We start from the raw sequence: 26,887 nt of genomic DNA on the forward strand, positions 1-26,887 counted from the left end.
TTTTTGAAACAGGGTCTCACTAAGTTGCGGAGGACCTCACTAAGTAGCTGAGGCCATCCACGAACCGAGATCCTCTGGTCTCAGCCTCCGGAATGCTGGGATTATAAACACAAGCATGCGCCACCTGGTCCCACTCCCTCATGCCAACTGTTGCCCAGTTACTATCTGAAAAAATCTGGAAAAAAAAAAAAACTTATTTTTGGGGTTTGTGTGTATGTGTCTGTCACAGGGAATTGAACCCAGAGGCATTCTACCTCCAAACAGGTTCGAAACCTGTAACCTTCCTGTTTTAGCTTCCCAAGTACTAAGATTACAAGCGTTTTTTATTAATTTTTGTAGTACTGGGAGTGGAACCCAGGGCTCTTCTACCTCTGGGCTGTACTCCCAGACCTATTTTGTACTTTATTTGGAAACAAGGTCTCACTAAGTTGCTGAGAGCCTAAGTAGCTGAGGCTGGCTTTGAACCTGTGTGATCCTCCTGTCTCAGCCTCTGAAGCGCTGGGATTACAAGCGTGCGCCACCACGCCCAGCTACAAGCATATTCTTAACTCCCAAGTAGTATGATGAAACATGCAACTTCCACCTGATATGTGAACCATCCCTTTACCCAGTGTATCCACTGTAAATTCCCTTAGCCACTGCATAATCACATTGCTTGTGCTCGCATAGCAGGGGTGTGTGTGTGTGTGTTACTGGGGATTGAACCCAAGGGCACTCCAAGCTACATTCCCCCAGCAGGTGTGTGTATGCTTGTGTGTTACTGGGGACTGAACCCAAGGGCATTCAAAGCTACATCCCCCAGCGGGTGTGTGTGTGTGTGTGTGTTACTGGGGACTGAACCCAAAGGCATTCAAAGCTACATCCCCCAGCACTATTTTCTTATTATTTTGAATCAGGTCTAAGTTACAGAGGGCTTAAGTAGCTGAGGCGGACTACAAACCTGTGATCTTCCTGTCTCAACCTCCCAGATACTGGAATTGCAAACCTGTGCCACCACACCCAGCTCAATACCCCTTATTTAATGGCCCCATTTTTATTTTTGGTACTAAAGATTGAACCCAGAGGCATTCTTTGGAAACAGGATTAGCTGAGACTGTTCTCAAATCTGCCATCCTCCTGTTTTAGCCTAACAAGTATTGGAATTGCAGGCCTGTACCACCATGCCTGGTTTTAATGACCCCGTTTTACAGCAGTTATTAGTACTTACTGTACCCGGTCTTTATGACAGAACACATAAAGGGGGAGGGGGGTTTCGTCCATATTCAAGGGTTCTGCACCTACAGATCCACCAGTCTTCAGATCAAAATAATTGTCAGACGTAACTTGCACTTTTTGAGCCAGTCATCATGGAACACACCTGTAATCCCAGTCAGCACTTGGGAAGATCACAGGTTTGAGGCCAGCAACTGAGAACTTTTCAAAAGCCCCCTATGGTGAGGGAATGGGATGGGGATTGGATAAAGGCTAATTGGATGTGTGCTTGTATATCCTCACAAGTCTTGTATTCCATTGAGATGTTTAACAATGCACCAATAAAAATATATTAAATAAAAAAATAAAGCCCCTTATTCTGGATATCCAGTACCAAAAAACAATTTTTCTCAGCATTCAAAATATAGATTTTAAGTACTTAAAATATAGATTTTTAAAAAGTCAAAAAAAAACATGCATAGGCCACTTGCAAAAAACTCTACATCTGCTGGGCATGGTGGGGCATGCTTGTAATCTCAGTAGTTGGGAGAATAAAGACAGGGTCAAAGCCAGCCTCAGCTAGTGAGGCTCTCAGCAACAAAGTGGGACCATTCCAAAAAACTAGGTCTGAGTACCCACACACACAAAACTACATATATAATCAAGGGACTTGAGCATTGGCATTTTTGTATCCATAATGCTCTTGGAACCAAAAATACTAAGGGAAGCATATACATAGTTTCAGTAATCCAACTGGGGACCTTAAACATATTCCCTGTACTAAGGGAGGACTGCTAGAAAAAGTTTCAGTTGGGCATGGTGGCGCACACTTGTCATCCCAGCATTCAAGAGGCCACCGGAGGTTCACGGACAGCTTCAGCTGCTTAGTGAGGCCCTCTGCAACTCAGTGAGATCTGGTTTCAAAATAGAGAATAAAAAATCGGGCCCCCTGGGTTCCATCCCCAGACCTGCAAAAAATTTTAAATATAAGTTTCATTGACCTCTTTACCTCCAAGAGGTCATCTGAGTATCAATCCCAACTACAAAGCTATTTTATATTGCTTTGGTTTCTAGCATAAAGGACTATAAAACTCAGTATAGAAAATCAAGGACTCAGACTTTTAAGCAAAGTAAGCCTTTATTTCCTTGTTGCAAATAAAGCTGAGCTGTTTGCTTTTTCGGTGATCAGTCGAAGAGACCAAATCCCATATCCTCATCAGACTCCTCCGACTCTTCCTTGGCTTCAGCCTTGGCTGGGGCAGCCGCGGCAGCAGGAGCAGCAGTGGTGGCAGCAGCCACAGGGGCAGCAGCCACAAATGCAGATGGATCAGCCAAGAAGGCCTTGACCTAAAGGGGAAAAGATGTTTGTCAAAGTGGCCATCCATACCCCTCCGCTACCCACAACCATACCTTGTAGCTCAAGTTTTAAGAACCAGGCCAGTGAAGGCCTTCCTGTCAGGAAGTGGTCCTGGCAGAACTTGGGTCTGGCCTAATGATGGGGACTGCCTAATGATGGGGACTACATATCGGCCTTCGAGCAACCCTCTCTCCCTCTGGTTGACTTGTCATTTCTAAAGTGAGAATACATCTGCTCCGCTCCCACCTTTAAAGTACAGCCTTAAATATATCTGCTATGTAAGATGCGACTATAAAAACACTGTTTTCAGTTCAGGCCTACTGTGGTCCTGGTGGAATCTTACCTTCTCAGCAAGTGGGAAGGTGTACTCAGTCTCCACAGACAAAGCCAGGACCCGCTTGTACCCATTGATGATAGAATGGGGCACTGAGGCAACAGTTGGGTAACCAATCTGGAGACACACACTGGCAACATTGCGGACACCCTGTAAGGGAAAAACTGCATTTAGTGAAATGCTCTAGAGAAAATGACAGGAATCTCAATGTGGAGAGAAATATCCCACAGCAGACTAGACTTGCTGGGTTAGTAGCGCAGTCTCAAAGACTGACATTTCCCCTCACACCAAATGCTCTTGGCAGGGCAGTTCAGACCCATCAGTTTAGAAATGTTTTAGTCCTTATTCCACCACATTCCATATACCATAGTGATGGCATTTACCTCAATGCCACCATTTAATTGGGGGACACATCTATAACCCAGAACACTTGGGAGGCTGGGACAGGCATGTTCAAAGGAGGCTTCAGCAACTTGTTTCCAAATAAAAAATAAAATTTGGTTGGGAGTGTACCTTACAGAATGCCCTTGGTTCAATCCCCAGTACTACTCCCACCCCCTAAAAATAGCCATTTTATGAAAACTTATTATTAATAGCAATTGAGTTCAAGATAAAAAAAATTTCAGCTATTTACAGATGTTAAATTTAACTACCTGAGAGGTTCTAAAAGACCTAAATAGAGCTATACAGCCCTCTTCTGTGTCCATGGAGGGAGGATTAGTTCCAGGACACAGACAACAAAACCTGTGGATGTTCAAGTTCTTTATATAAAATGCTTTTATTTTTTCATATAACTTACATACAGCCTCTTCTGATTATCTTAAACCATCTCTAGGTTACTCTTTTTTGGTACTAGGGATGGAACCTAGAGGTATTCCACCCCCCAACCCAAATTTTATTTATTTTGAAATAAGGTCTCACTAGTGCTGGGGGCACTGCTAAGTTGCAGAGGCTGGCTTTGTACCTTGATCCTCTTGTCTAAGACTCCCAAGTACTGGGATTACAAGTATATGCTATGTCCAGCTTTAAAACATTTTAATGGCAACAACCCTCGGGGCAAAAAAGACAATCACACTTCATAAGAAGTATATATGAAGTCCTCATTTCTTTTCAGCCCTATTTTTTATCTTAAAACAGGGCCTCACGAAGTAGCGGAGGGCCTAAGTAGCTGAGGCTGGCCAAGAACCATGATCCTCCTCCTGTCTGCCATGTGCCAGGATTATAAGCATTTGCAACCATGCCTAGCTCAAGTCCTCATTTCTGATTCTATTCAAATCTCGTTGCAGACCCTACCTATACCCCTGCTAAATACCTAGCATTTTAAGCCTTCACCACTCTATTAGACCTTTCAGCAATCCTATAAACTTACTGCCATTTTATTTCTGGAACTGGAGATTTCAATGCCAGGAGCATTCTACCACAGAGCTACACTCCCAGCCCCACTTTATCTTTTTCTTTTGAAATAGAGCCTTGCTAAGTTGTGGAGGCTGGCCTAGAACCTGAAATTCCATGCCTGGCCAGTAATTACCATTTTAAAGGTGAGAAAACAAGGGTATAGAAAGATTGAACAACTGTGCTTGGTTACACAGCTAGCCTAGGTCGCACTGACAGGACTCAGACTGGCACTTGACAAGCTGCCAACCACTAACTGAGGAAAGCTCTGAGCAGCACACACCTCCAGGAAGCGGGAATGCAGAGTTTCCTCTGTGATGTCCAGCACTTCGGGGTTGTAGATGCTGCCATTGTCGAACACCTGCTGGATGATCAGCCCAAAGGAGAAGGGGGAGATGTTCAGCATGTTCAGCAGGGTGGCTTCGCTGGCTCCCACTTTGTCTCCAGTCTTTATCAGCTGCACATCACTCTGAGGAAGAAGGCAACAGAAGCCAGTCAACACCTAGATATCCAGCAGGCTCACAGCCTCAAGGGAAGCCACAACATGCCTGGCTAGCACTAGCAAGCCAAGTCCCACTCACCAGAATTTCAATGGTGCCTCTGGAGATTTTAGTGGTAATGCCTAAAGCTTGGAAGAAGGAGGTCTTCTCAGGCCCCAGACCAGTGTTCTGGGCTGGCACAGTGACTTCACATGGAGCAATGGCACCTGCACGGGCAGCAGCTGGCACCTGAGGAGACAATGAACAAGTCTCTCCTCTGGCACAACCTGAGAATGGCCAATTTGGCTTTAAGAAGCTGCAAGTTGTCTTTATCCAACCTGATTCTTCCCTTACCTTATTGGCCAGCAGCATGTCCCTGATCTCAGTGAGGTCCTCCTTGGTGAACACAAAGCCCACATTGCCCCGGATGTGAGGCAACAGTCTGCAAACAAATTCACAATAAACATCAGCTGAAAGTACCTTTCTCCAGAAGGAGAGAAGGGCACCAGGAAAGGAGAACAAAGCTGGCAAGGGCACAAACTGACTTCTCCAGAGCCGGGTTGTTCTCCAGATGCCCTCGAATGGCCTTGCGCATCATGGTGTTCTTGCCCATCAGCACCACGGCCTTCCCACGGAGGGACATGCGGATCTGCTGCATCTGCTTGGAGCCTACATTGTCTGCCCCCACAATGAAGCATTTTGGATAATCATCCAGAAGTTGCTATAAATGCAGGCCAAAAAGAAACAAAGTTGAGCAGGAGGAAGAGGAAAAAGTCAAGAGAAACCAAACCCCACAAGCACTGAGTTCATCTTCTTTTTCTATGCTTTTGAAGTCACTCAAAGACTGGGAAAGGCTGGGCGTGGTGGCATATGCTTGTAATCCCAGCATTTGGGAGGCTGAGACAAAAGGATAGTGGACACTCTCAGCTACTACTTAGTGAGGCCCTTTGCAACTCAGTGAAACCTTGTTTCAAAATAAAGAATAATTAAAAAAAAAAGAGCTGGAGATGTGGTTCCAAGTTAGAATGCCCCTGGGTTCCATCCCCAGTACCGCAAAAAAAAATTTCAATCTGTACTTGAGTTTCCATTGTTTATTTTTAATTATACAGCATGTTTCTTATTCACTAAAGTGACTACATTCACAAAAAACTCCCAGATAAGCTGACCCAGTGAAGAGACAGATCCCTAAACCGGGTGCATGCCTGTAATCTCACCACTTGCTTGGGAGACTGAAACAGGATCACAAGTTCAATCCCCGACACCAAAAAATAAGAAAAGCAAATATAACACTACTAGTAGAAACTAGGATGTGAGTATTTACTGTTGTATAGTTCAGGGGCTTGTGTCTGAATATTATAAACTTGGAAAAGTACAGACAAAGCTCTACAAAGGAGCCTAATTCCCAAAGAGCAGCACAATCAGCATTTAGAAGATAAAACTCAGAAGCCTTCAAAAGCAGCTGTCAAACACTTAAGTGTCTTGACTAACAGGTCCTAAATGTGCAACAACTTGGCTCCTTGGAATGAGTCACTCCAGTCTCAGATGTTCCCGAACAAGTAGGCAATGGAGGAAAAGGAGACTCCGAAGCACACCCCGGAATCCCAGGAGGTGAGACAGGATGGCATATTCGAGGTCTGGCTCAGCAACTTAAGTGACCTTGTTTCAAGATAAAAAATAAAATGGGGCTGGAGTTGTGACTCGAAGCCCCCTGGGTTCAATCCCCAGTAACACACACACACAAAAAAAAAAACTCGTATGATGTGTACTACAAAAAGTTAGCCACTTGACCTGCGGCATGGGGGAAGCTACCTTGAACGCCTCGGACAGAGGGGGCGCGCCGGCCGGCCACAGCCCACTCCACACTTACGATGATCTTAAGGAAGTAGTTGGACTTCCAGGTCGCCCTGTCTTCCCTGGGCATCACGGCGGTGCGTCAGGGATTGCCACGCAGGGTTTAAAGACGATGTCACTGAGAGAAGGAAGGGATCTCAGTCTCGGCCACCCCGACACCCGTGCCTCGGTCCACCGAGCATAAGCGGGGCTGACCACGCGCCGGCCACCGCCGCCCGGGCCTGCGGCGGCCGCCGACAGAAACTGCGAGACACAAGCTGCCAAAGAAGCCCGGGAGAGACCGACCAGGACCTCGTGGTCCCCAAAACGTGCCTCACCCCTCCCCCACCCGCAGGCCTCCCAAAGGCCCCACGCTTCCTGCCGCCATTCCCAAGCACGGACCCGCCGCGCGAACCAACCTCTCACGAGGACGCCTGGGCAGAGAAGGCCCGCGCGCCGGCGCGCGTCTTTTATAGGTAAACCAAGCAGCCAATCAGAAGCCGAAGCCAGCAGTCCTGCCTATTGGCTGGTTCCATCGCCCCTCCCGCCAAGACGAACTGATCTAGTCGGCCATTGGGTAATATCACTGCCACTCCCGCCAACAGGAAGCCAGTTTAAGTAGGGTAGTTAAAGAAGGTATTGCCTTGTGTCAAAAGAACTCACGCGGAGCTTCCGCCCCCTGCTGGACTGGCGCTGCCTTTGAGTAGGAGCCGATTGTGCCACTTCGCCATCAGCACACCATACAGTAGGATGAAGAGGTGAGAACCGAATTGAGAATGCCTTAAAAACAGACTAGTCAAGCTGGGCGTGGTGGCTGAGACAGGAGGATCGCGCAGGTTCGAAGCCAGCTTCAGCTACTTAGTGAGGCTCTCAGCAACTTAGTGACACCCTGTTTCCAAGTAAAATAGAAAATAGGTCTGGTAGTGTAGCCCAGTATCACACACAAAAAAAAGAAGAACAGTCTTGTCTCTGATTTTTTTTTTCTTCTCCCTATAGCGAAACAGAGGGATCCTCTAAAATCTAAGTCCTCATCTGCTAAAAATTCTCCAGTGAAGCCGGCCGTAGTGACGCTTGTAATCTCAGTACTTCGGAGGCTGAGAATCAAAGGTTCGCAGTCAGCCTCAGCTACTTAGTGAGGTCCTCCATAACTTAGTGAGACCTTGTTTCAAAATAAAGAATAATAATTTTTAAAAAGGGCAAGGGGTGTAGATTGGAGGTCGAATGCCCCCTGGGCTTCATGAAAGAACGAAAGAAAGAAAGAAAAAAAGGGGGGGGCTGGGAATGTAGCTTGGAGGTAGAATGACCCTGGGTTGAATCCCCAGTACCGCAAAAAAAAAAAAAAAAAAAATTTAAAATTAAATAAAGAAAGCCAGGCGTGGTGGCACACCCTTGTAATCCCCGCGCTTGGGAGGCGAGACAGGAGGATCGCCCAGGTTCGAAGCCAGCCTCAGCTACTTAGTGAGGCTCTCAGCAACTTAGTGAGACCCTGTTTCCAAATAAAATAGAAAATTGGTCTGGGAGTATAGCCCGGAGGTAGAAAGCCTCTAGGTTCCACCCCCAGTACCACACACACACACACACACACACACACACCACCTTATTTCCCCTCCTCCTCACTGTGTCTCCTTTCCCCATAGCACTTAGACCCTCTAATCACTATACAATGTAGGGCATAATCTTTGTCTGCCTCTCCCTGTAGAAACGCAAGCTCCACAGGGCAGAGATTGCTTCCTGTACTAGGCATATAGCAGGTATGAAATAAGTACTTGTTGAATGAACGAATGAATGAATGAAGGGTCTGCCACCAGATGACCTGGATCTAAATTTTGTCGTACCACTTGAGGACTGTCTTTTTTTTTTTTTTTTCAGTACTAGGGATTAAATTTAGGAGCATTCTCCTTTGAGCTACATCACATCCCTATTTTATTTATTTACTTTTTTTTATTTTGGAACAGGGTCTTGCTAAGTTGCAGAGGGCCTCATGATGTTGCTGAGGCTGGCCGTGAACCTGTGATCCTCCTTCCTCAGCCTCCCAAGTACTGGTATTACAAGCATGCTCCACCATACCCGGCTTGGATTCACTTTCTAAAATGACTCAGCCTAGCCCAAGCTGGGTGTGGTGGCACACGCTTGTAATCCCAGTCAGGAGGATCACGGTTCGAGGACAGCCTCAGCTACTTAGTGAGGCCCTTTGCAACTCAGTGAGACCCTGTTTCAAAATAAAGAATAAAAAATAGGGCAGGGGGTGTAGCTCGGAGGTAGAATGCCCCTGGGTTCCGTTGCCAGTACCACAAAAAGAAATTAATAATAATAATAAATAAAAATCAGTAAAATAAAATGACTCAGCCTAAACCTGGCATGGTGGCACACACTTGTAATCCCAGCATCTGGGAGACTGAGAAAAGAGGATCGTGGTTCAAGGCCAGCCTCAGATATTTAGTGAAGCCCTCTGCAACTCAGTGAGATCCTTTTCAAAATAAAGAATAAAAAATAGGGCACACACTTGTAATCCCAGCATTCAGGAGGCAGAAACCAGAGAATCATGGTTCTCAGACAGCCTCAGCAACTTGGTGAGGCCCCTCACAACTCAGTGAGACCCTGTTTCAAAAATAAAAAGACTAAGCCAGGCGTGGTGGCACATGCTTTTAATCCCAGCGCTTAGGAGGCTGAGACAGGAAGATCACGCAGGTTCGAAGCCAGCCTCAGCTACTTAGTGAGGCTCTCAGCAACTTAGTGAGACCTTGTTTCCAAATAAAGTATAAAATAGGTCTGGGAGTATAGCCCGGAGGTAGAAAAGCCCCTGGGTTTTGCCCCCAGTACCACCAAAAAAAAAAAAAAAAAATCAGGCTGGGGGTGTAGCTTAAATTAGAATGCTTCTGGGTTCAATCCCCAGCATCACAAAAAAGAAAGTAAAAAAATATTAGTTTCTTTTATTATATATGTTCATTCAACATTTATTTGTTTTGTTTTGTCTTGTCTTGTGGTACTGGGGGTACCACAAGACAGTAGCTAAGACTGGCCTCGAACCTGTGTGATCCTCCTGTCTCAGCCTCCCAAGCTCTGGGATTACAAGCGTGCGCCACCACGCCCGGCCTTCAACATTTATTTGAATAATTGTGATATGTGTACGTAATTTTTTTGTGGTGCCGGGGATCAAATTCAGAGCCTTATATACTCTACCACCAAACTACACCCACAGCCCAAGGAACATGTATATGCCTATGTATATTCACAGGGGATTGAACCTTGGGGCATTCTACATTCTAAGCTACACCCCTAGCCCTTTCCTATTTTTTATTTTGAAACAGTGTCAGCCAGGCATGGTGGCCCAAGCTTGTAATCCCAGTACTTGGGAGGCTGAGACAGGGGGATTGCAGGTTCACAGCCAGCCTCAGCAACTTAATGAAACCCTGTTTTAAAATAAAAACTAAAATAGGACTGGGGATGTATCTCAGAATAGAAGCCCCTAGGTTTGATCCCTAGTATCATGAGAGCGAGCAAGCGAGAGAGAGAGAGAGAGAGAGAGAGAGAGAGAGAGAGAGAAGAAACAGGGTCTCACTAAATTGCTGAGGCTTCTGTGAACCTCAATCCACCCTGGCCAGTGCTTTAGTTTTTTGTGTGGGTGTGTTGTTGTTGGGGATTGAACTCAAGGTTCGATGCACGCTTGGCAAGCGTTCTACCACTGAGCTATACCTCGGGTCCTATATTTTCTTTTAAAGCTTTCTAATGCCTTTAATGATCAGCCTTATTTGAGAACTGCTGGAGTCAATTACTGCTAAGATCTCTTTTTAAGGACAATGTATTTCTGCGTACTCAGCATTGTGCTACCTTGTGTCTTAGATGCAGCAACCCCCTGCAGAGGTGCTTTTTAGTGTCCCCTTTTTATCCATGAGAAAGCTCATAGAATAATTTGCTGTTAGCTGATAATGATAATTTCAGAATTTGAATCTAAGAGCAAGTCCAAAGTCCATGCTATACAGTCTCTTCCGTGCCCGGAGTCTGTTTTCTCTAAATGCACTTTTCCAGGTATATACATAGTCTCATGGTACATTCCCAAGGACATCCTGGCTCTGACAGTATAAATATTATCTCTAATTGCAGTACATCAATATAACAGAATACCATGAAGCCATTAAAAAATGATGCAAATCTATATTCACTGACATGGGGAAAATATACACAAAGGAGAGTTGAGTGCAAAAGCAAATTACAACGAAGTGTAACACACACATTTCTATAAATAAATGAATCCCACACAGACTGGGAAAATAGACCAAGTCATTATTTTGGGGTAGAGGTTGAAGGTAATGTTCATTTCTGAGCTTACTGTTAAATGAGGTTTCTGGCTATAATTCAAGGGGGAATAATGCCACCCAGACAGCCTGGGGGCCTGGGATCTGAAAAGGAAACATGCAAGTACAGACGTGACCACAAGGAGGCAGTAGAGATACACCTGTGGCGCCCAGAGGCATGCAGCCAGCAAGGGGCCACACCCTCAGCATCTCTGGTCTGCACAGAGGGGCAGAGGCAGGTCCTGGCCTCTCGTGTGGCCACTGGAGGTTCCCTTGTGGATGACGAGGTTCTCTCAAACTTCCTTCCCTACGCGTAAGTGAGCGGAAAGCCACAGGCCCACGTGAGGATGCCCTTAGCACCTGGTAGGCCTGCCCCCTGCAGGCCCCAATAACCTTCCTACTCCCCCTACTAGGCTCATGCTGGAGCCAACAGGACCTGCAGCCCCAGGTCAGGACCCCATTCCCAGGACTCTGGGCCTAAGGAGGGGTACATCAATGACTTTCCCTCCACCTGGTGGTCCTTCTGAGTCTGAGGAGTGTTTGGTTTCTCTGCAGGGACCACTAGGTTGGCAGACCCCCAAGAAATGGCACTAACACAGGTAAAATAATGGCAAACTTTATTGGCATAAATCACAGGAATTGAAATGGAAAAAGCCAGTTTAGAAGTTTACAGAGAAAAAAAAAATCAAAGTCAAATGATCAAATACTATTGACCCAGAGGGTGGACCCCAGAAACCCCAGTCCCTCTTGGAAAGAGGCCTCGGGCAGGTCCCTGTAAACAGAGCAGTAAGGCCGGTGGGTGGGAGTGGAGATGGCAGGTCTGCAGGGCAGGGAACCCAGGCTGACCCCCCCAGACCTGGCTACGCCCAGCCCAGCCCCAAAGGAGGGCCCTCTCCTGAGAGCCCAGCACACTCAGCCTGTGCTGGAAGGCTGGAGGGATGGTCTGGCCCCCTCATGGTACACTCCTCGGGGTCCCTTTCCTTTGTCTAGGAACCCCAGGCCTGGTGCTCCTGTCTCATCCTTGGGAAAGATATCTCTGGGGTTTCCCATGGCTGCAGCAGGATTCTGTCCCTCTGCCCACCAGGCACCACACCAGGCTTCCCCCCCACCTCCTGAGCAGTGCTCCCACCTTGGAAGGGGGAGGAGCCTGTGCCGCTCTCCAGGGAGGGCAGGGAGTTTGAGGAGGTGATACACCCAGTGGAATCAATAAGACCAGAAAGGTCTCTGGTCTTCGTGGTCAAAATCAGAAACCAGCTTTTCCTGAGAAGGCAGAAGAAAGCCCCAGAGGAGCGGTGAGGAGGCTAAGAATGTCAGGGGTTTGCCAAAAAGTTCATAGGGGAGTGGAGGCTCCTAATGGCTTACTCAGACAGGAAGCAGCCCCTGCAAAGTGTACTTTTCCCTTCTCCTTTCATGGGAACAGGACAGATGAGGTTCAGAATTCCAGGTCCAGAAGGGCCATACATCCTTAGGCCAGTTTTAAGAAAGAGCTTGCTGGCCTGGGCAGTAAGGAAGGGGTTTCAAAATACAGCAGTTTATAAAACAGTCCTGGTGAGCTGTGAAGGTACAGAAAGGGCAGTCACAGAGCTGCTCCCAGTTCACCTGCTTGTGCTAAGAAAAAACAAAATACAAACGATTTCCCTACCCCAAGCCCTCAGTACAAAGCAAAACTCCATACCAAAGCCACAGTCACCAATAGGACCGGCAGCAGTGGACCAGGAGGAGAATACAAAATGGAACATCTTTAAAATATCTTCAAAATCATCTTATAGAGAGAAGTAAAAGTAACTCAGGCTATATGAATTCAAACCTCAGTGTAGAAATCTATCAAAGTCGGTACAGTGTCCAGGCACGGGTGTCCCCGAATATGGAGGAAGTGGCTATAAAATATTATTGCTGGAAAAGCCTTTCTCAGTAGAACCAGGGCAGTTATAAAAGGGGTAATCGGGGGGAAAAGGGATAGTCGCCCAGGCCTGGGGAGACTGGAGAGCAGGAGCCCAAAGAACCTTCCGTGGCCCTTGGGCACGTCCACCCCTGGATTTATGCTGGCATTGTCTGGAGGGAGCTGGGTGTCCCCCAATACTCTTGGGATGATTAAGTCAGGAGAAATTAGGGATAAACAGAAACTCATCTGACCCCGCCTGTCCTCCCTGCCCTGGCTCCACAGCTGAAGTCTGAGTACAAGATGGCTCCAGTGTGGGGTGCTGGCCTGGCCAGGCTGGTTCATCCGGTACACGTGGTGTGTCCCCAAGCTTCTACGTCTGGGAGGACAGGAGCAGGCAGCTGGGGAGGGCCACGGGAGGAGGAGGGAGGCCCAGGGGCTCTGTGGGGGGAGAAGCGGGAGGGACCCCACAGCTTTCTCCCCACCCTGCCCCAGCTGAGGACCAGGGTTCCAGTTTCCGTCGGGTGTGCCACCTCCCACTGACCGAGGTCTCCGGGTCACAGTAGCGGTCCGGGACGCGGGGCTGGGGAAGGGGCGGCCGACGGCAGGGCGCCTAGCAGAAGAGCTTGAGGAAGCAGTTCTGGCAGTAAGGCTTGTCGTTCTGCTCCTTGAAGGTGCCCTTGTTCAGCTGCTTGAGGCAGAAGGCACAGACAAAGTGCTCGGGGTGGAACTTCTTGGCCATGGCGGTGATGCAGCGGCCCGTGATGGGCTTCTGGCAGCCGGAGCACAGCGAGCCGCGCCGCTCGTGGTAATGCACCTCGCAGTACGGCTGCCCGTCGTGCTCGAAGAAGCTGCCGTTGACGAAAGGCGTGAAGCACTCCTGCCAGACAGAAGCCGGGGCTCAGGGGCGGCCCCTTGCGGCTGGGGCAGTCCCGGCCTCCACACTTAGCTGGGCTAAGCCCGCCCCCTCCCCTCTAGTTCTCCCATGGGAATCGCCGGTCATGCAGCATCTAAGCTGCACAGCCTGAATTCAAATACAGAGCTGACTCTTGGGCTCTTACACAGGGGACTGTAATGGTGCTGCCAGAAACCCTGGTGCTGAAAAAAGGGATTGGTGCTCAGACTTTGCCCAGATCCCCATCTCCCTCCCCATCTGGAGAAGGATGCTGAGATGAAAGTCTCTGAGAAGGCCTGTAATGAATGGTGTTTCCTCAACTTTGTGTGTGTGTGTGTGTGTGTGTGTGTGTGTGTGTGTGTTGGTATGAGGACTAAACCAAGGGATACTTTACCTCTGAGCTGCACCCCGAGCCCTATTTTATTTATTTGTTTGTTTATTTATTTATTTTTGGTGGTACTGGGGTTCTTGAAAACCCTTCTACCTCCGGGCTACACTCCCAGACACCTATTTTTTTATATATTTTTATTTGGAAACAGGGTCTCTTAGGCCAGCGAGGGCTGGCATCGAACCTGCGTGATCTTCCTGTTTCCGCCTCCCAAGTGCAGGGATTGCAAGCATGCGCCACCATGCCTGGCTTATTTTATTTTATTTATTTTAAGACAAGGTCTCACTAGATTGATGAGTCTCACTACTTGCTGAGGCTGTCCTCAAACCTGCAATCCTCCTAGCTCAGCCTCCCAAGTACTGAGATTACAAGCATGTGCCACCATGCCCAGCTCTCCAAAATTTATTTGATCAGAGAGACCTTGGGGACCCCTAATAACACCTGTGGCCTCCACAATTCCCACAGTGCAGTGTGGAAACCATAATTCTCCCATATGTGATCAGTCCCAGGGCCTCCACACAAGACCAGCAGACCTTGCCCCTGCTGCCTTCTCTCTGAGGTGAGGGTAGCCAGGGTAGACTTTGCTTCCAGTTTGTCTGATGCAGGAACCTCGGGGACTTGAAGAAGAGTACCCCTCTCCTGCTCACTCACAAGAACCGCTCATGAGAGGGCATGAGGACAGCCCTGCCCCACTCCCAGCGCCACCCCTGAAGCAATGGGGCCCCTTACCCGGCACACAAAGCACTCCGGATGCCACAGGGTGTTGAGGGCTGAAATGTAGTTCTCCAGGATGGCCCGGGCACAGCCACCGCACTTGGGCGCAAACATGTCAAAATAATCCTTCCGGCAGTACGCCTTGCCATCTTTCTCATGGAACCCTGAAGACGGGAGGTTTATCTCCAGAAGTGGGGCCACCCAACCCCATCAGCAGCATAGCCCCCCTATCCCAGGCTACAGGTTAGTCCCCCAGTCCCTCGTACCTTCAGGACCAAAGAAGGCGCCACACTGGGCACAGAAGAAGTGCTCAGGATGCCACGTCCGGTCAAGGGCTGTCACCACTTTCTGTGAGAGCAAAGGGTGGGGTCAAAGCTGAACTGCCGCCCAGGGAACACACCCCACAACACCCCACAGCTGAGGCTCACGGGCCAGGCAGCCCTCCCACCTCACCGCCAGCAGTGGGACACCCGGGTTTGAATCTTAGCCCCTTTGTTTCCTAGCCGCCACACGCCATGTGAAGATAAACAGGCTGACCAGGCCACTGTGGCCAGATAAAGGAGAATCCCGGCTGCCCCGCCCCGCTGTGCGGCTCGCAGGCGCTCACATCCAGGATGGGACCGTTGCAGTAGTAGCAGCGCGGGGAAAAGAGGTTGTGGTAGTCTTTTTCACAGTAGGGCTGTCCGTCCCGCTCGAAGAAGTTCCGGGATCCGATCTCTTCCTGGCAGTGGGTGCAGACAAAGTGCTCAGGATGCCACGTCTTCCCCATGGCTGTCACGACCTGGACAGGCGGTGCGAAGGAGCTTAGGGCGAGGAGAGGAGCAGAGGGCACCGTGCCCACCTGCCCTGCTCCTCACCTGCCCAGCGATGGGCTTCTTGCAGGCCCCGCAGACCCCCTTGGCAACCGTGGCGACACCCAGCTTGTTCAGGTCGGACTGCAGGCTTCCCAGCATGCTGTCTAGCTGGCTCCCGGGCTTCGAGGGGCCTCCAGGGGGGGAGCTGCTCCCGGTCTTCCCCTGGGCCATGAACTATGGACACAGAGAAAGGGCTGGTCAAGACTTCTACAGCATCTTGCAGATTCACAGTCCAGGGAACTTTCCTCTCTCCTGGGCAGAGGAGCCAGGGGAGGCAAGAAATACAATATACAGGGGTCTGAAGAGCCGCCATGTGAGCGTGCCCCCTGCAGCCATCCTGGGGGCTGCGGAGCTCCCAGTGGCAGGAAGGAAAGGCTCACACGGCCAGCTGTGTGGCCAAACCTGGGGGAGCAGGACAAACAAGGGTTGAGCCCCAGCCCTGGCACTGACCCCTCCCTCGTCCTGCCCTTCTGGGCTGCTCTGCCTGCCGCTTGGAGGCTGGCCGGCCGCCCAGTGCCACTCTGCAGCCGCTCTCTGTTCCAGACCGTGCATCTTAGATAGGAGAAGAAAATGTTAAATAAGAGACCTCATCATTGGACCATCTCACACAAGGGAATTCGGAAGGAGATAAGAGAATCCCCCCCCCCCACACACACACACACACTGGCAATACCAAATCCAGGAGAGAAAAAATGTAGAGAAAACCCCAGAGAGAGAGGCAAGCCACCCAACAGCACAGGACAGGGGCGGGTGACACCTGAGGCGGAGGGTAGAGGCCAGGTACAGAGGCCGAGCGCAGAGGCCTTGCCAGACACCCGGCCTGGGGCTGGAAGGCTAGCTGGGCTTCTGGTTCTGCCATGGGGTGAGATTCCTCCCATGGCAGCACACAGGGGCAGTAGCAAGCAGCCGGCAGAGGGAGGCCTCATGAGAAAGCAAGAAGCCTGAGGGGAGGCACCCAGACATCCCGCTTAGTGAGGGTCCAGGGTCAAGGTCTAAGGAAGGGTGGTGGTGGTTAACGTGCTGGGCATGTGGATATAAGAGCAAAACTGTGCGTGTCTGCAGGAAAGCACACGCACTCATGCACGTGCACTCAGAGGCAGGGCTGGCTGAGGCGTTAAGGCAGGGCGTGGGCAGGGTCGTGCCGGGCCCCCGGGAGGCCTGCCTGCACTGGGGGCAAGAGCGGGTCCTCCTCGGTCTGGCAGCCCACAGACCTCACGGTGCAAGGTGCAGGAGTGGGAGGGGTGGGGCCCTGCCCAGCCTCATCACAGGGCCCTTCTCCAGCGCTCTGGACCCCAAGAGAGCCATGGGCATGAGCCGAGAGCTCTGGACGGGAGGGGTTGGGGGAGGGCAGGCTGGGCAGGGGGGAAGAGCTGCTGGCCGAGGCGTCCTGGCGATGCCGGAACACAGGGATAGAAGAAGGAGAAGCCAGAACAGAGGTGGTTCTTCTGAGGGGAATGGGAGAGTCGGGAGGGAAGACAACCTGGGAAGAAGAAAGGAGGGAGAGAGATGAGGAAGGCAGGCCACCAGCTCTGGGCACAGGGGCGGTGTCTCCAGGCTCCCCTGGGTGTCCCATTCAGGCACCAAGGGCAAGGCCGGCCTCGTGACAAGGCCACGGGACGCAGATGACCCCCCGTCCCTCCTCTGGCCATGGCTGGAGCTGGGGAGGGATGTGAACCTGCTGCCGGGCGCAGGACCCAGCCTGCTCGCTCCTGGCTCTACCTTCTCTACAAGCTGCCCCCCATCCCGCCTGCCGCGCGGCTGGACGGTGATGACAACGCCCTCGGTCAGCCAGTCCTGGGCGGAGGCCCCTGGGAGCCCCGCCGCCTCCTCTGCCTCCGGCTGGATGCCCAGCCGGCCCTGCAGCTCTGCGATGAGCCGCTCCTGGGATGGGGTCCTGCTCAGGGTGGCAGGGTCGAGCCGGCGGCGAGGGGAGGGCTCCCGGGACATGGGGTGCGCGTGGCCCGTCTCCCGGCTCCTCCTGATCACGGAGCGGATCTGGGGGCGGAGGGAGAAGCTGTCACCGTCCCACTCGGGGCTGAGCACAATGCAGCTCAGTCCACACTTGGGTGTCCACAGGAAGGGGAGGACAGAACACAACCGCCACAGAAGCGCCAAGCTGGGATGGAGGCAGGAAGCAGATGGGACTGACTCAGGAATACAGGTCACAAGGGCGGCCTCGGGCCCTGCGTGCACCTCCAGGTCAGCCCTGACCTTGGGCAAGACCCTCAACTTCCAGGATCCTCAGCCTTCCCACCCTCAAAACCTATGTGTTTGTTTTGTTGTTTTGTTTTGAGAAAGAACATGAAGTTTTAGTCAAACAAGAATAAATAATCCTAACAGTAATGGCAGCCATGGCTGACCAAGAAACCATGTGCTATACTCTGCGTACTTTCCAGGAATGCTCTCATTTAACCCACTGCACAACCTGGGCAGAACATGGGCTATTATTATCCCCATCTTAAAGATGGGAAGACTGAGGCTGTGGCTGCCCGAGGTCACACGGGTAGTGAGTGTTGGTGATGCGGTTTGCATCTAGGTCTTTATGCTTCCAAAGTCCATGCTTTTAGCCATTCTGCACATCTGAATGTCAAGGGCAGCTCATCCAAAGGGGAAAGCCTTAAAACAGCAGGAGGTGTGTGGTCACTACAAGAAACACGGAGGTCCAGGGAGCTCGCCAGCTCCTTAGGGCCCGCTGCCAGGCGCTGGCTGCCAGGTGGCAAGTGGTACCTTAGCGTTTGCAGCCCGGGCAGACATGCGTGGGGGCGGCGGCTGCATGCAGTTAGTGAGGAGTGGCCACACGCAGGCCTGCCGAGTGGCTGCCGCTGGCGCCTGCCTGGCCAGAGGTGGAAATCCTCTCCGTGGTGCTGGGTATGCCCGTGGCCATGGCACGCAGAGGCTCCAGCTGTTCCCTTCCGGGCTCGGTGACGGCTTCGGTGCTGCCCTCTGAGGTCCTTGGGGTCTCAGGTCCCCGGATTGGCCCCAGGGGGCTTCCCCTCTGGGGCGTCTCCCCACCTAACTGCCCCTCAGGAACCGGGGCAGGGCCGCTGCTTCCTGGCACCCCTGGCTCTGGCTGTGCCCTCTCCTGCTGGCCACAGTCCTTCATGAGACTCCAGGTGTCTGGGAAGACGGCCTGCCGGTCCACCGCCACCACGGCCGGCTCGGCTCCTTGTGGAAAGCTTCGAGCAGCTTCATGGGGACTCTCAGGCCTGGCTGCCTCCAAAGCCCAAGGCCATTTCCAGGTGTCAACCTCGGCCACCTCTGGACATAAAGTGTTGGCCAGTGGCCCCTGGGGGTCTTCAGACTCCTGGGACCCTGTGCTCCCGCTGGAGGGTGTGGCTCGGCTGAGAGGAATCCTAGAGGGCTCACTCATGGGGTCCAACAGGTTCCTCTTAACTTCAGCCTGGCTCTCTGTGCCAAATGGCCCTGGTGAACCTTCCACAGAGGGAGACCTGGAGTTGCAGGTGTCACGGGTCACCCTGAGGCCAGCCAAACCAAGCCAGCTGGGGGCCTCGGGAGGTGCGAGGCCCTGCCTGCCTTCCGCAGTACAGAGCACCTCTGGGGTGTGGCCGTGGCCCTGGGGAAAGGATCTGGTGGTGGATACAGAAAGCATGGGGGGAGAAGGAGGAGGAAGGGCGCAGGGTGGGGATGGAGCTGGGCTGGGCAACAGCCTTCTGGAGCTCAGGACCACAGCAGAGGAGCTGGTCTGGAGGAGAAAGACAAAGGGAGAGGGGAGAGGAGAGAGAGAGAGAGATGGGGAGAGGTGAGGAAGGATGCTCACAGGGAGGGGTGGCTTGGCTTTGGGGCTCGCAGGGCCACCATCTACACTGACCCAGTGGCCTCAAAGCTGAAGCACGGGGACTGATCCTTGAAGAAGACTCAGACCCCTCCTGCAACAGGCAACAGAAAGCAGCCTCCATTCCATGCCTGTGGGTCACGCCACGGTAAGATGAGGTGGACGATAAGGAGACAGGCAGCTGCTTGCCCCCTCTCACGCCTCCCCACCCCCGGGCACTCACTACTCTTGGCCTTACACCTCCTAGACAATCCCAGCTTCCCTCATTCCCAAGTCCTGGCTCCAGGAGCCCAGTCACTGGGGCCCAGCTATCACAGAAAGCAACCAGAGCCTTATGGGCACCAGGGCAGGTCTCCTTTGGACCAGTGTCAGAATCCAGCTCACCTGCTTCTTGCAGAACCACAGCATATAAGGCTCAACACAACCCTCTCCCCCAGCCAGGATCTGTCTCCCCGACGTGAGCCCCCAAAGGGAGGCAGGAGGCACCATCGGGGCCCAGAGAGCGCTGACATCTCTCCCCTTCTTGTATTCCCCAAGTCGTGCCCCAGAGGTCTCCGGCTAACCCACATGGAGGTGAAGTCAGCAACTACTGGCGAGTTCTGTCAATATTAATCCCTGTCACAGCACTGCATCCTCTAAATAAAACATCTCGGCTTGCGGGACTGGCGGGGCCGAAGGGGGGTGGGGGGGCAGGCGCACTGCACACAGGACCAGCCAGGGCCTGGACAGGAGGCTCCTGGGAACCCTGAGGCCAGTGGCCAGGCCCTGGAGGGGGAGAGGGAAGGAAGGAAGAAGGCTGGGGGAGGGAGGACTGCAGATTGAATTGCCAGAGGCAGAAAGAAAAAGGACATGTTGAGGACAGCTAGCGTGGGAGATGGGGCTCAGGGCGAGTGACCTCTCAGGCCTGGGATTCTGGGTCCCACATGGCCCAGCAGAGCACACCTCCCCCACTGAGAGCCACCATCCACACAGGGCCCTTTGTCCCCACACCCAGACTGCTGATCCCCTCAGCCTGGGTGGTTGGGAGCACGGGGAAGGAATGCCCAGCTGAGCACTTCCCTGTCTGCTCCGCCTTTACCACTGTCTGGCAGCTCAGCCCCACAGACTGCCTGGCCTTCCCTCCCCGAGACCTGTTAGGGGAACTTCAGGGTCCCCAACTCAGGACCAGGACCCTAAACTCTGAAGGGCCAAGGTCTGGCTATCACACAGAGAAAAGGGAGGATGGAGGGGCAGAGAAGACTGAGGGGCTGCAGGGCACCTTGAAATCCGAGAGCGAGGCCATCAGCTCGTCCAGCTCCCTGGTGGCAGAGGAGGCCGAGATGCGCGTCTGCTGCTGGCTGGAGGTGACCCTCTGCGGGCTGCCCATCTCGCCCTGGTTCACAGTGATGGCAGGGCTACAGAGCAGGCAACGTGTCAGTGAGGAGCCCAGGGGCCAGCACGGGCTTCACGGCAGGGGAGGGGTGTCGACAGCTCAGCTCTAACAGTGGAGACTCAACACCTCTGACTCCAGGAAGACCACCAAGTTCCTGGGTTTTCCTGGAGACTCGTCCTTGGGACAGGGCAGTCAGCCAGGGGACAGCACTCTGCCGTGAGCTGCCTTGGGAGGTCATGGTACAGCTTAAATGGCACCTCTCAGGAAGACTCCTGCACCCCTGCCCCGGGTGAAAGCTCCTGTGTGGTCTCCTCTCCCACACTGAACGTGGGTGTGAGATCACTACAGCAGCAATGCTACTGTAAGGGCTCTGGGGCAGAAACCACTCCAAGAACCTTATATATTTTACTCGGTCTCGCCTCTGCTGCAGAGGATGGTCTAATCCCATTATCCCATACCCGCTTATGCCATTTTACAGATAGGAAAACTAAGGCTTCAAAGCTGACCCCTAGTAACTGGCAAAGCTGTGGTCTGAGCTCTGTCATGTGGCTGAAAAGACGGTGCTAAGGGCCACTAAACCGTGGGTGGCCCCTGTGTGCGCGATGCCTGCCTGCATGACTTTTTGATTGACAGTGGCTGGCCGGGATGGCATCAGGCGGCTCGCCACTGTACCCCCAGGGCCTGGCAAACAACAGGCACGGAAGGGACTGGGACCAGGGCTGGGGGACCCCACTAGCCTGGGGAGATACTCACACGGGGCTGGGCACGGAGCTCTCCAGTTCATCCAAGAGACTCTCCACGCTGGGCCGCACGTCCTCCAGGCCTCGGCCCCCGTTGCGCTTGGGCTTCTCTTTTGTCAGGGGCCCGGCTTTGCCCCCCAGGGGGCTGTTATTCTCTGGGATGCCATAGTGAGGGCTCAGGGCCCCAGGCAGTGGGGGGCTTGAGTTGGCCTCATCTTGGGGAGAAGGAGAGAGAAAGGATACGTGGCTGTTGAGCCCTTGGGGATCCAGAGGCCAGTGGGGACGCCTGGGGACCCAGCCCTACCTGCAGGGAAGCCTGGGGGATTATGCTGCACAGCGTTCAGTTCTAGCAGCAGCCGGTCAAGTTCAGAAAGGTTGCTGCCCAGAGAGGAGCTCATGATGGTGGGCGAAGGCTCGGCTGACTTCTGCTTGTTGGGGAAGCTGGGAGGAGCAAAGGAAAGACAGCTAAGACTGTGAGCTTGGCAGCCCTCAAATTCTCAAGGAGCATAAGATACAAAGTCTCTCTCAGAGCTGGGCATGGCGGTACACCGGTACACCGCACGCTTGTCATCCCAGCATTTGGGAGGCTGAGACCCAGGGTTCACGGACAGCCTCAGCTACTTAGTGAGGCCCTTTGCAACTCAGTGAGACCCAGTTTGAAAATAAAGAATAAGAAATAGGGCTGGGGGTGTTGCTCAGAGGTAGAATGCCCCTGGGTTCCATCCCCAGGACCGCAAAAAAAAAAAAAAAAAGAGGGGGGAGGGATGTGGTGAAGAGAAGGGAAAAAGGAAGTCTTGCTTCAGTTCCTCAGCTACACAGAGACACCGTGATTGCCCAGCCTCTCTGCTCTGTGGAGACGTGGCAAGAGGCAGACGGGCCAGTGACCTGCGCTCGCCAGAGCCTCAGGGCCTGCTGAGCATTAAGACACTGACCCTGGAGGCAGAATCCTGAGAGGCAGTAGCTGTACCTGGCCTCACCCCCACGCCCAGCCTCAGCTGCTTCCTGGCTGGGTCCCTGGGATTTCCGAGGACGTCCGGGAGGGGCTGAGGTCATACCTGTAGACGTGCTCCTCCTCGCCTGCTCGGGAGCACGAGCTGCCGCAGTCCTGGGGGTTGGAGGCACCAGAAGTTTTGGCACTGGAGGCATACACAGGTGATGGGGATGGAGGCTGTGGGAAGGAATTGGGGGGGGGGGGCGGAAACAGCACGAGTCACCCCCAGGCGGCTCCTGCTCACAGCCAGTCTCATCAGGGAATTTCCAGAGTCTGGCTGGGTCACCAGTGATTAATACTTGGTCACAGATCCCCTCACATGGTGGGTGGTTAGAGCAGCTTTGGTTGGGGAGAGCCAAGTGCCCGGATCCATCCCCAAACCCTCCGCTGGCTCCCCAAGCCCCTGACAATAATCTCCTTTGGTCCCCAAGCCTCTGAGGCTTCCCAGCCCATCCCCACCTTACCTGCTGGTGGATGAGTCGGGAGCCACTGGGCTGCCACTGGTCTAAGGGGTCGAGCACGGTGCCATTGAGGGCCTCGCTCGAGGGGGGTGGAGGCACAGGGGGGGGCACTGCAATCTCCTGGTAGGTGTGGTTTCCAGTTGGGTAGGAGTAGGGGGGCTCCTCAGATAAGAACACAGGCCGTTTGGAGATGTGGGAGGTCGTGGACTCCAAGTCCGCCAGCAAGGCGTCTACAAAGAGAAAGCGGAGGAGGAACAGGTGAGCCAGGCACCCCAGAGCTTTCCAGGGCAGGGCCCCGCCTGCCTGCACCTTAACAGACTGTTCCGCACCTGCCCCACCCAGCGGAGAAATGACCAGCGTCAGGACAGGAAGCTACCAGCTTGGCCAAGAACTGGGTCCAGAGGTGCCCCCCTTGTCCCCAGCAGCTGGCTCCAGGCTGCTCCTTGGGGCTCCCTAGCTCTAGGTGCCCAGCACCTGGCTCTTTTCCTTTTTCTTCCCAACAGGACTGTGCTGCTGGCCTGGCCGGTGTGAGTGAGAAACGCCTGCCTCCTAGAACTCTGACTCCTCAGGGCAACTGGGAGAAGGAGTGGGAGGGGCCCCACGTCAAAGGGAGGGGCGGCGCCGGCCCTCACAGAACTTCCAAGAGCTTAGGCTTTCCTAGCCCACAGATGGGAGGGGTCGTCCGCGTGGTACCTGCCCTGAAGATGAGCTAGAAGCAGAACCCCAAGCTCTTAAGTAACTCCTGAGGCTCCAGACCATGGGGTAAGGTGTGTGGGGACGCGGGGGCCGAAAGCCAGTCAGTCAGTGGTCCCCACCCCCTGGGCGAGCTGGGGGCAGGACTGCTCCGCTGGCTGTTTCTGCAGACACCTGGCAAGCAGCCCGGCCCCCCCCCCCCCCGAGGCTCCAGGGCCCCGCTGCTACTCTGCTTTTAACAGCACCAAGGAAACCAACCATATCAGCCCTGGAGGACAGCTTCCGTCACCCCGTACCTGGTGACCAATAGGAGGGCCCTGGGTCTCCCCAGTTTCCCGACAGAAAGGAAGGGTACAGGTGGAGTGGGAGACGGGGGAACTGCTGACCTTCAGCTCACCTCTGCCCTCCTGGGAGGGTCCACAGCCCCACAGCCCAGAACCGGTGCCACACCCTCATTCCTGCCCTGCTCCTGGACTTGCTCACTCTTAGCCGCCCCCCAACTGCTTGATCCCAGGCCCTCTGCCGGCAGGCACTGCGTTAGGCATTTGCATACGTGGTCCCAGTCATCCTCCTAATAACCCCCAAAGTTGGAATTCTGGTCCTCTGTAGCTGAAGGAGGTGGGCTTACAGAGGTGCAGGGACTTCACCCAGGTAACAAAGCATGTGACTCTTCAGAAGCCCCAAATCCTAAATCCTCAGCCTGTAAAAGGCTGTGGTGGTTGCAAAATGACGTCACATTCAAAGAGCGTAACTCCCCGAGTGTCGGGGTCCACGCTCTGAAGGCTGCCAGTCGATCTTTCCCTGCATCTCTATCCCAGCCCTACTTCCCAGGAGAAAAGAGAAAGCAAAGCCTGACCCAGGCCTAGGAGGAGGCCATCCACGCCTCCCAGCCCTCTGCCCGGTTTGCCTACCCCCAAGCTGACCACACCTACCCCGGCTCCTGCCCAGATGGTCAGAGGGCAAGCCTGCTCCAACGCCCAAGAGCTGGGGTCTTGCTCTCCTGCTTCAGAGGGAAGTCAGTCCCACAGCCCCTCCCTCTCCGTCCTTTGGAGAAGGTTCGGCTTCCTGTCTCTAGCAAACCGGAACTAGAGGGAGTCCATAGGTTGTGTAGGTAACAACAGAAAAGGAACCAGTGTCCAGGGCCAATCCCAATGCCTGCTCCAGGCCACACCTGCTGCCTTGGTTGCATGCAGTGTCCCCATTTCCTCTAGGCCCAACCCAGTGGCGCAGGGTGCCTCCTCTTCCATCAGGGGCAGAGCTGGCTGGGAACCCCGACGGCTCCCCAGAGCAGGCAACAACCGTAACCCTGGTAGGGTAGAAGGAGCAGCCACTGATGCTAAACACTGGGCAGGTCCAGGAGCTAAACTGAGGGTCAGAGGGAGTCACATCCCCCACTGCCCAAGCGACAACACTGGGCTCTGATTCAGGTTTCTCGGGCTACAGACATTCAATAGAAGACAACTGGTCAACCTTCTGTGTTTAATGCCGGAATCAGGGATTCCCTGGCCCACTTTTACCAAACCTCTCCCCCACCTCTCCTAGTCACCACACCTGGCTCAAACATCAGTTCTTAATTGCTTTGTGAAAATGAGAAAAGGATACTTCTCCAAGGAGAAGGGAAGGATGCAAAGTACTGACTTATCATCCTAAGTCTTTGCTGGGAAAGACCTGAACCAGACAACTTTGAGAGAAAAATACAGTAATAAAGTTACATTCAAAGTGTAGCACCTGGGTAGCACATGCCAGGTGTGGTGGTGTATGCATAGTATGTAATCCCGGTACTTGGGAAGCTAAAACAGGAGGATTGCAGGTTCAAGGCTATCCTTTGCAATTTAGCTAGGCCCTCAGCAATTTAGCAAGACCATTTCAAGTTAAAAAATAAAATAAAAAATAGCCGGGCGTGGTGGCACATGCTTGTAATCCCAGCATTTAGGAGGCTGAGACCTGAGGATTGTGGTTCATAGACAGCCTCAGCTACTTAGTGAGGCCCTCTTTAACTCAGTGAGACCCTGTTTCAGAAAAAAATAGGGCAGGAGGTGTAGCTCGGAGGTAGAATGTCCCTGGGTTCCATCCCCAGTACCACAAATTATTAATTAATTAATTTAATTAAATAGGGTTGGGTGTAGCTCGATGTAGAATGCCCCTGGGTTTCATCTTCTGTGACACACACATAGCATGTGTAGCTGTCAGGGAGGATGACATTTACTAATTTTCTCCAATATTTTTTCTACTGGAGAGGGAACCAGAGCAGGCACCTACACAAGCCTCAGGGTCTAATAATGGCTCCCCCTCCTCCTAATCCTCTTCTGGGTAGTTCTGACTCTTAGCTTGACCTTTAGTCCCTCCTAAGGTGGGCTCTTCAGACAAGACCTGGTATCACTGTCCCCCAAAACCTACCACCACAAAGTACTCAAGGAAGAGAGTCAGGAGTACAGGAGGCAGCCAAGGTGTAGATTCTGTTTTGTTTTGTTTTGTGTGTGTGTTAGTTTAGTTACTGGGGACAGAACCCAGGGGCATTCCACCTCCAAGCTATACCTCCAACCCTGTTCTATTCTTTTATTTATTTTATTTTTTTTTTAATTTTTATTTTTTTGGTGGTATTGGGGGTGGAACCCAGAGGCTTTCTATCTCCAGGCTATGCTCCCAGACCTATTTTATATTTTATTTGGAAACAGGGTCTCACTAAGTTGCTGAGAGCCTCACTAAGTAGCTGAGGCTGGCTTCGAACCTGTGTGATCCTCCTGTCTCAGCCTCCCAAGCACGGGGATTACAAGCGTGCGCCACCACGCCCAGCTTTTATTCTTTTATTTTGAAACAGGATCTCACTAAGTTGCTGAGGCTGGCTGCCAATCAGTGATCCTCCTGTCTCAGCCTGTACTGGGATTACAAGTATGCACCACCATGCCCAGTTCTTTTTTGGATTCCTATAGGTGCAGACACCTACCATCTTCACTGGCTGCAAAACGGTTAAGGGCCAAAGTCTTCTTCCAAGTTCAGCAAACTCCTCCCCTGGCTTGAGTAAACAGAGCCTGGAGCTGCCACACAAAGGAGCCTACTTGTAGGTAGAGCCCCATCCCAGGAGCTTCCCCAGATTTTATCGATAGCTACAGTCTTTTTTTTTTTCTTCCTTTTTATTCTTCTTTTTTAAGCTAGGGTCTCACTCTGTTGCCAAGGTTGGCCTCAAATTCCTGGACTCAAGCAATTCTCCTGCATAGCTTGGACTACAGGCATG

At 52.6% G+C, this 26,887-nt stretch overlaps 2 protein-coding genes across 9 annotated transcripts; both read right to left on the minus strand.

Moving 5' to 3' along the window:
• Positions 1-2,340: 2,340 nt before the first annotated feature.
• On the minus strand, positions 2,341-7,020 carry RPLP0 (ribosomal protein lateral stalk subunit P0). The gene is made up of 8 exons (XM_080717311.1): positions 7,003-7,020; positions 6,621-6,722; positions 5,299-5,474; positions 5,108-5,195; positions 4,856-5,002; positions 4,558-4,743; positions 2,892-3,032; positions 2,341-2,538 (listed from the first exon to the last, which is right to left on the minus strand). The coding sequence occupies exons 2-8, from the start codon at positions 6,672-6,674 to the stop codon at positions 2,377-2,379; spliced, it is 954 nt and encodes a 317-aa protein (XP_080573437.1). The 5' UTR covers positions 6,675-6,722; positions 7,003-7,020; the 3' UTR covers positions 2,341-2,376.
• A 6,347-nt stretch (positions 7,021-13,367) lies between these two features.
• Positions 13,368-21,923, minus strand: PXN (paxillin; the record flags this gene model as incomplete). 8 transcript variants are annotated; one of them, XM_080717401.1, is made up of 12 exons in its annotated part: positions 13,368-13,634; positions 14,767-14,915; positions 15,018-15,099; positions 15,359-15,532; positions 15,609-15,779; positions 16,056-16,157; positions 16,768-17,085; positions 17,325-17,600; positions 18,439-19,308; positions 20,657-20,792; positions 21,524-21,725; positions 21,815-21,923. In XM_080717401.1, the coding sequence occupies 12 exons, from the start codon at positions 21,906-21,908 to the stop codon at positions 13,368-13,370; spliced, it is 2,841 nt and encodes a 946-aa protein (XP_080573527.1). The 8 variants fall into 8 exon arrangements, with proteins under 8 accessions (XP_080573527.1, XP_080573529.1, XP_080573528.1 ...); XM_080717403.1 differs by lacking the exon at positions 17,325-17,600 and having other exon boundaries at positions 16,774-17,085; XM_080717402.1 differs by lacking the exon at positions 17,325-17,600.
• Positions 21,924-26,887: the final 4,964 nt, after the last annotated feature.

This window comes from Muscardinus avellanarius (assembly GCF_963383645.1).
Source record: "Muscardinus avellanarius genome assembly, chromosome: 21".
NCBI lineage: Eukaryota > Metazoa > Chordata > Mammalia > Rodentia > Gliridae > Muscardinus > Muscardinus avellanarius.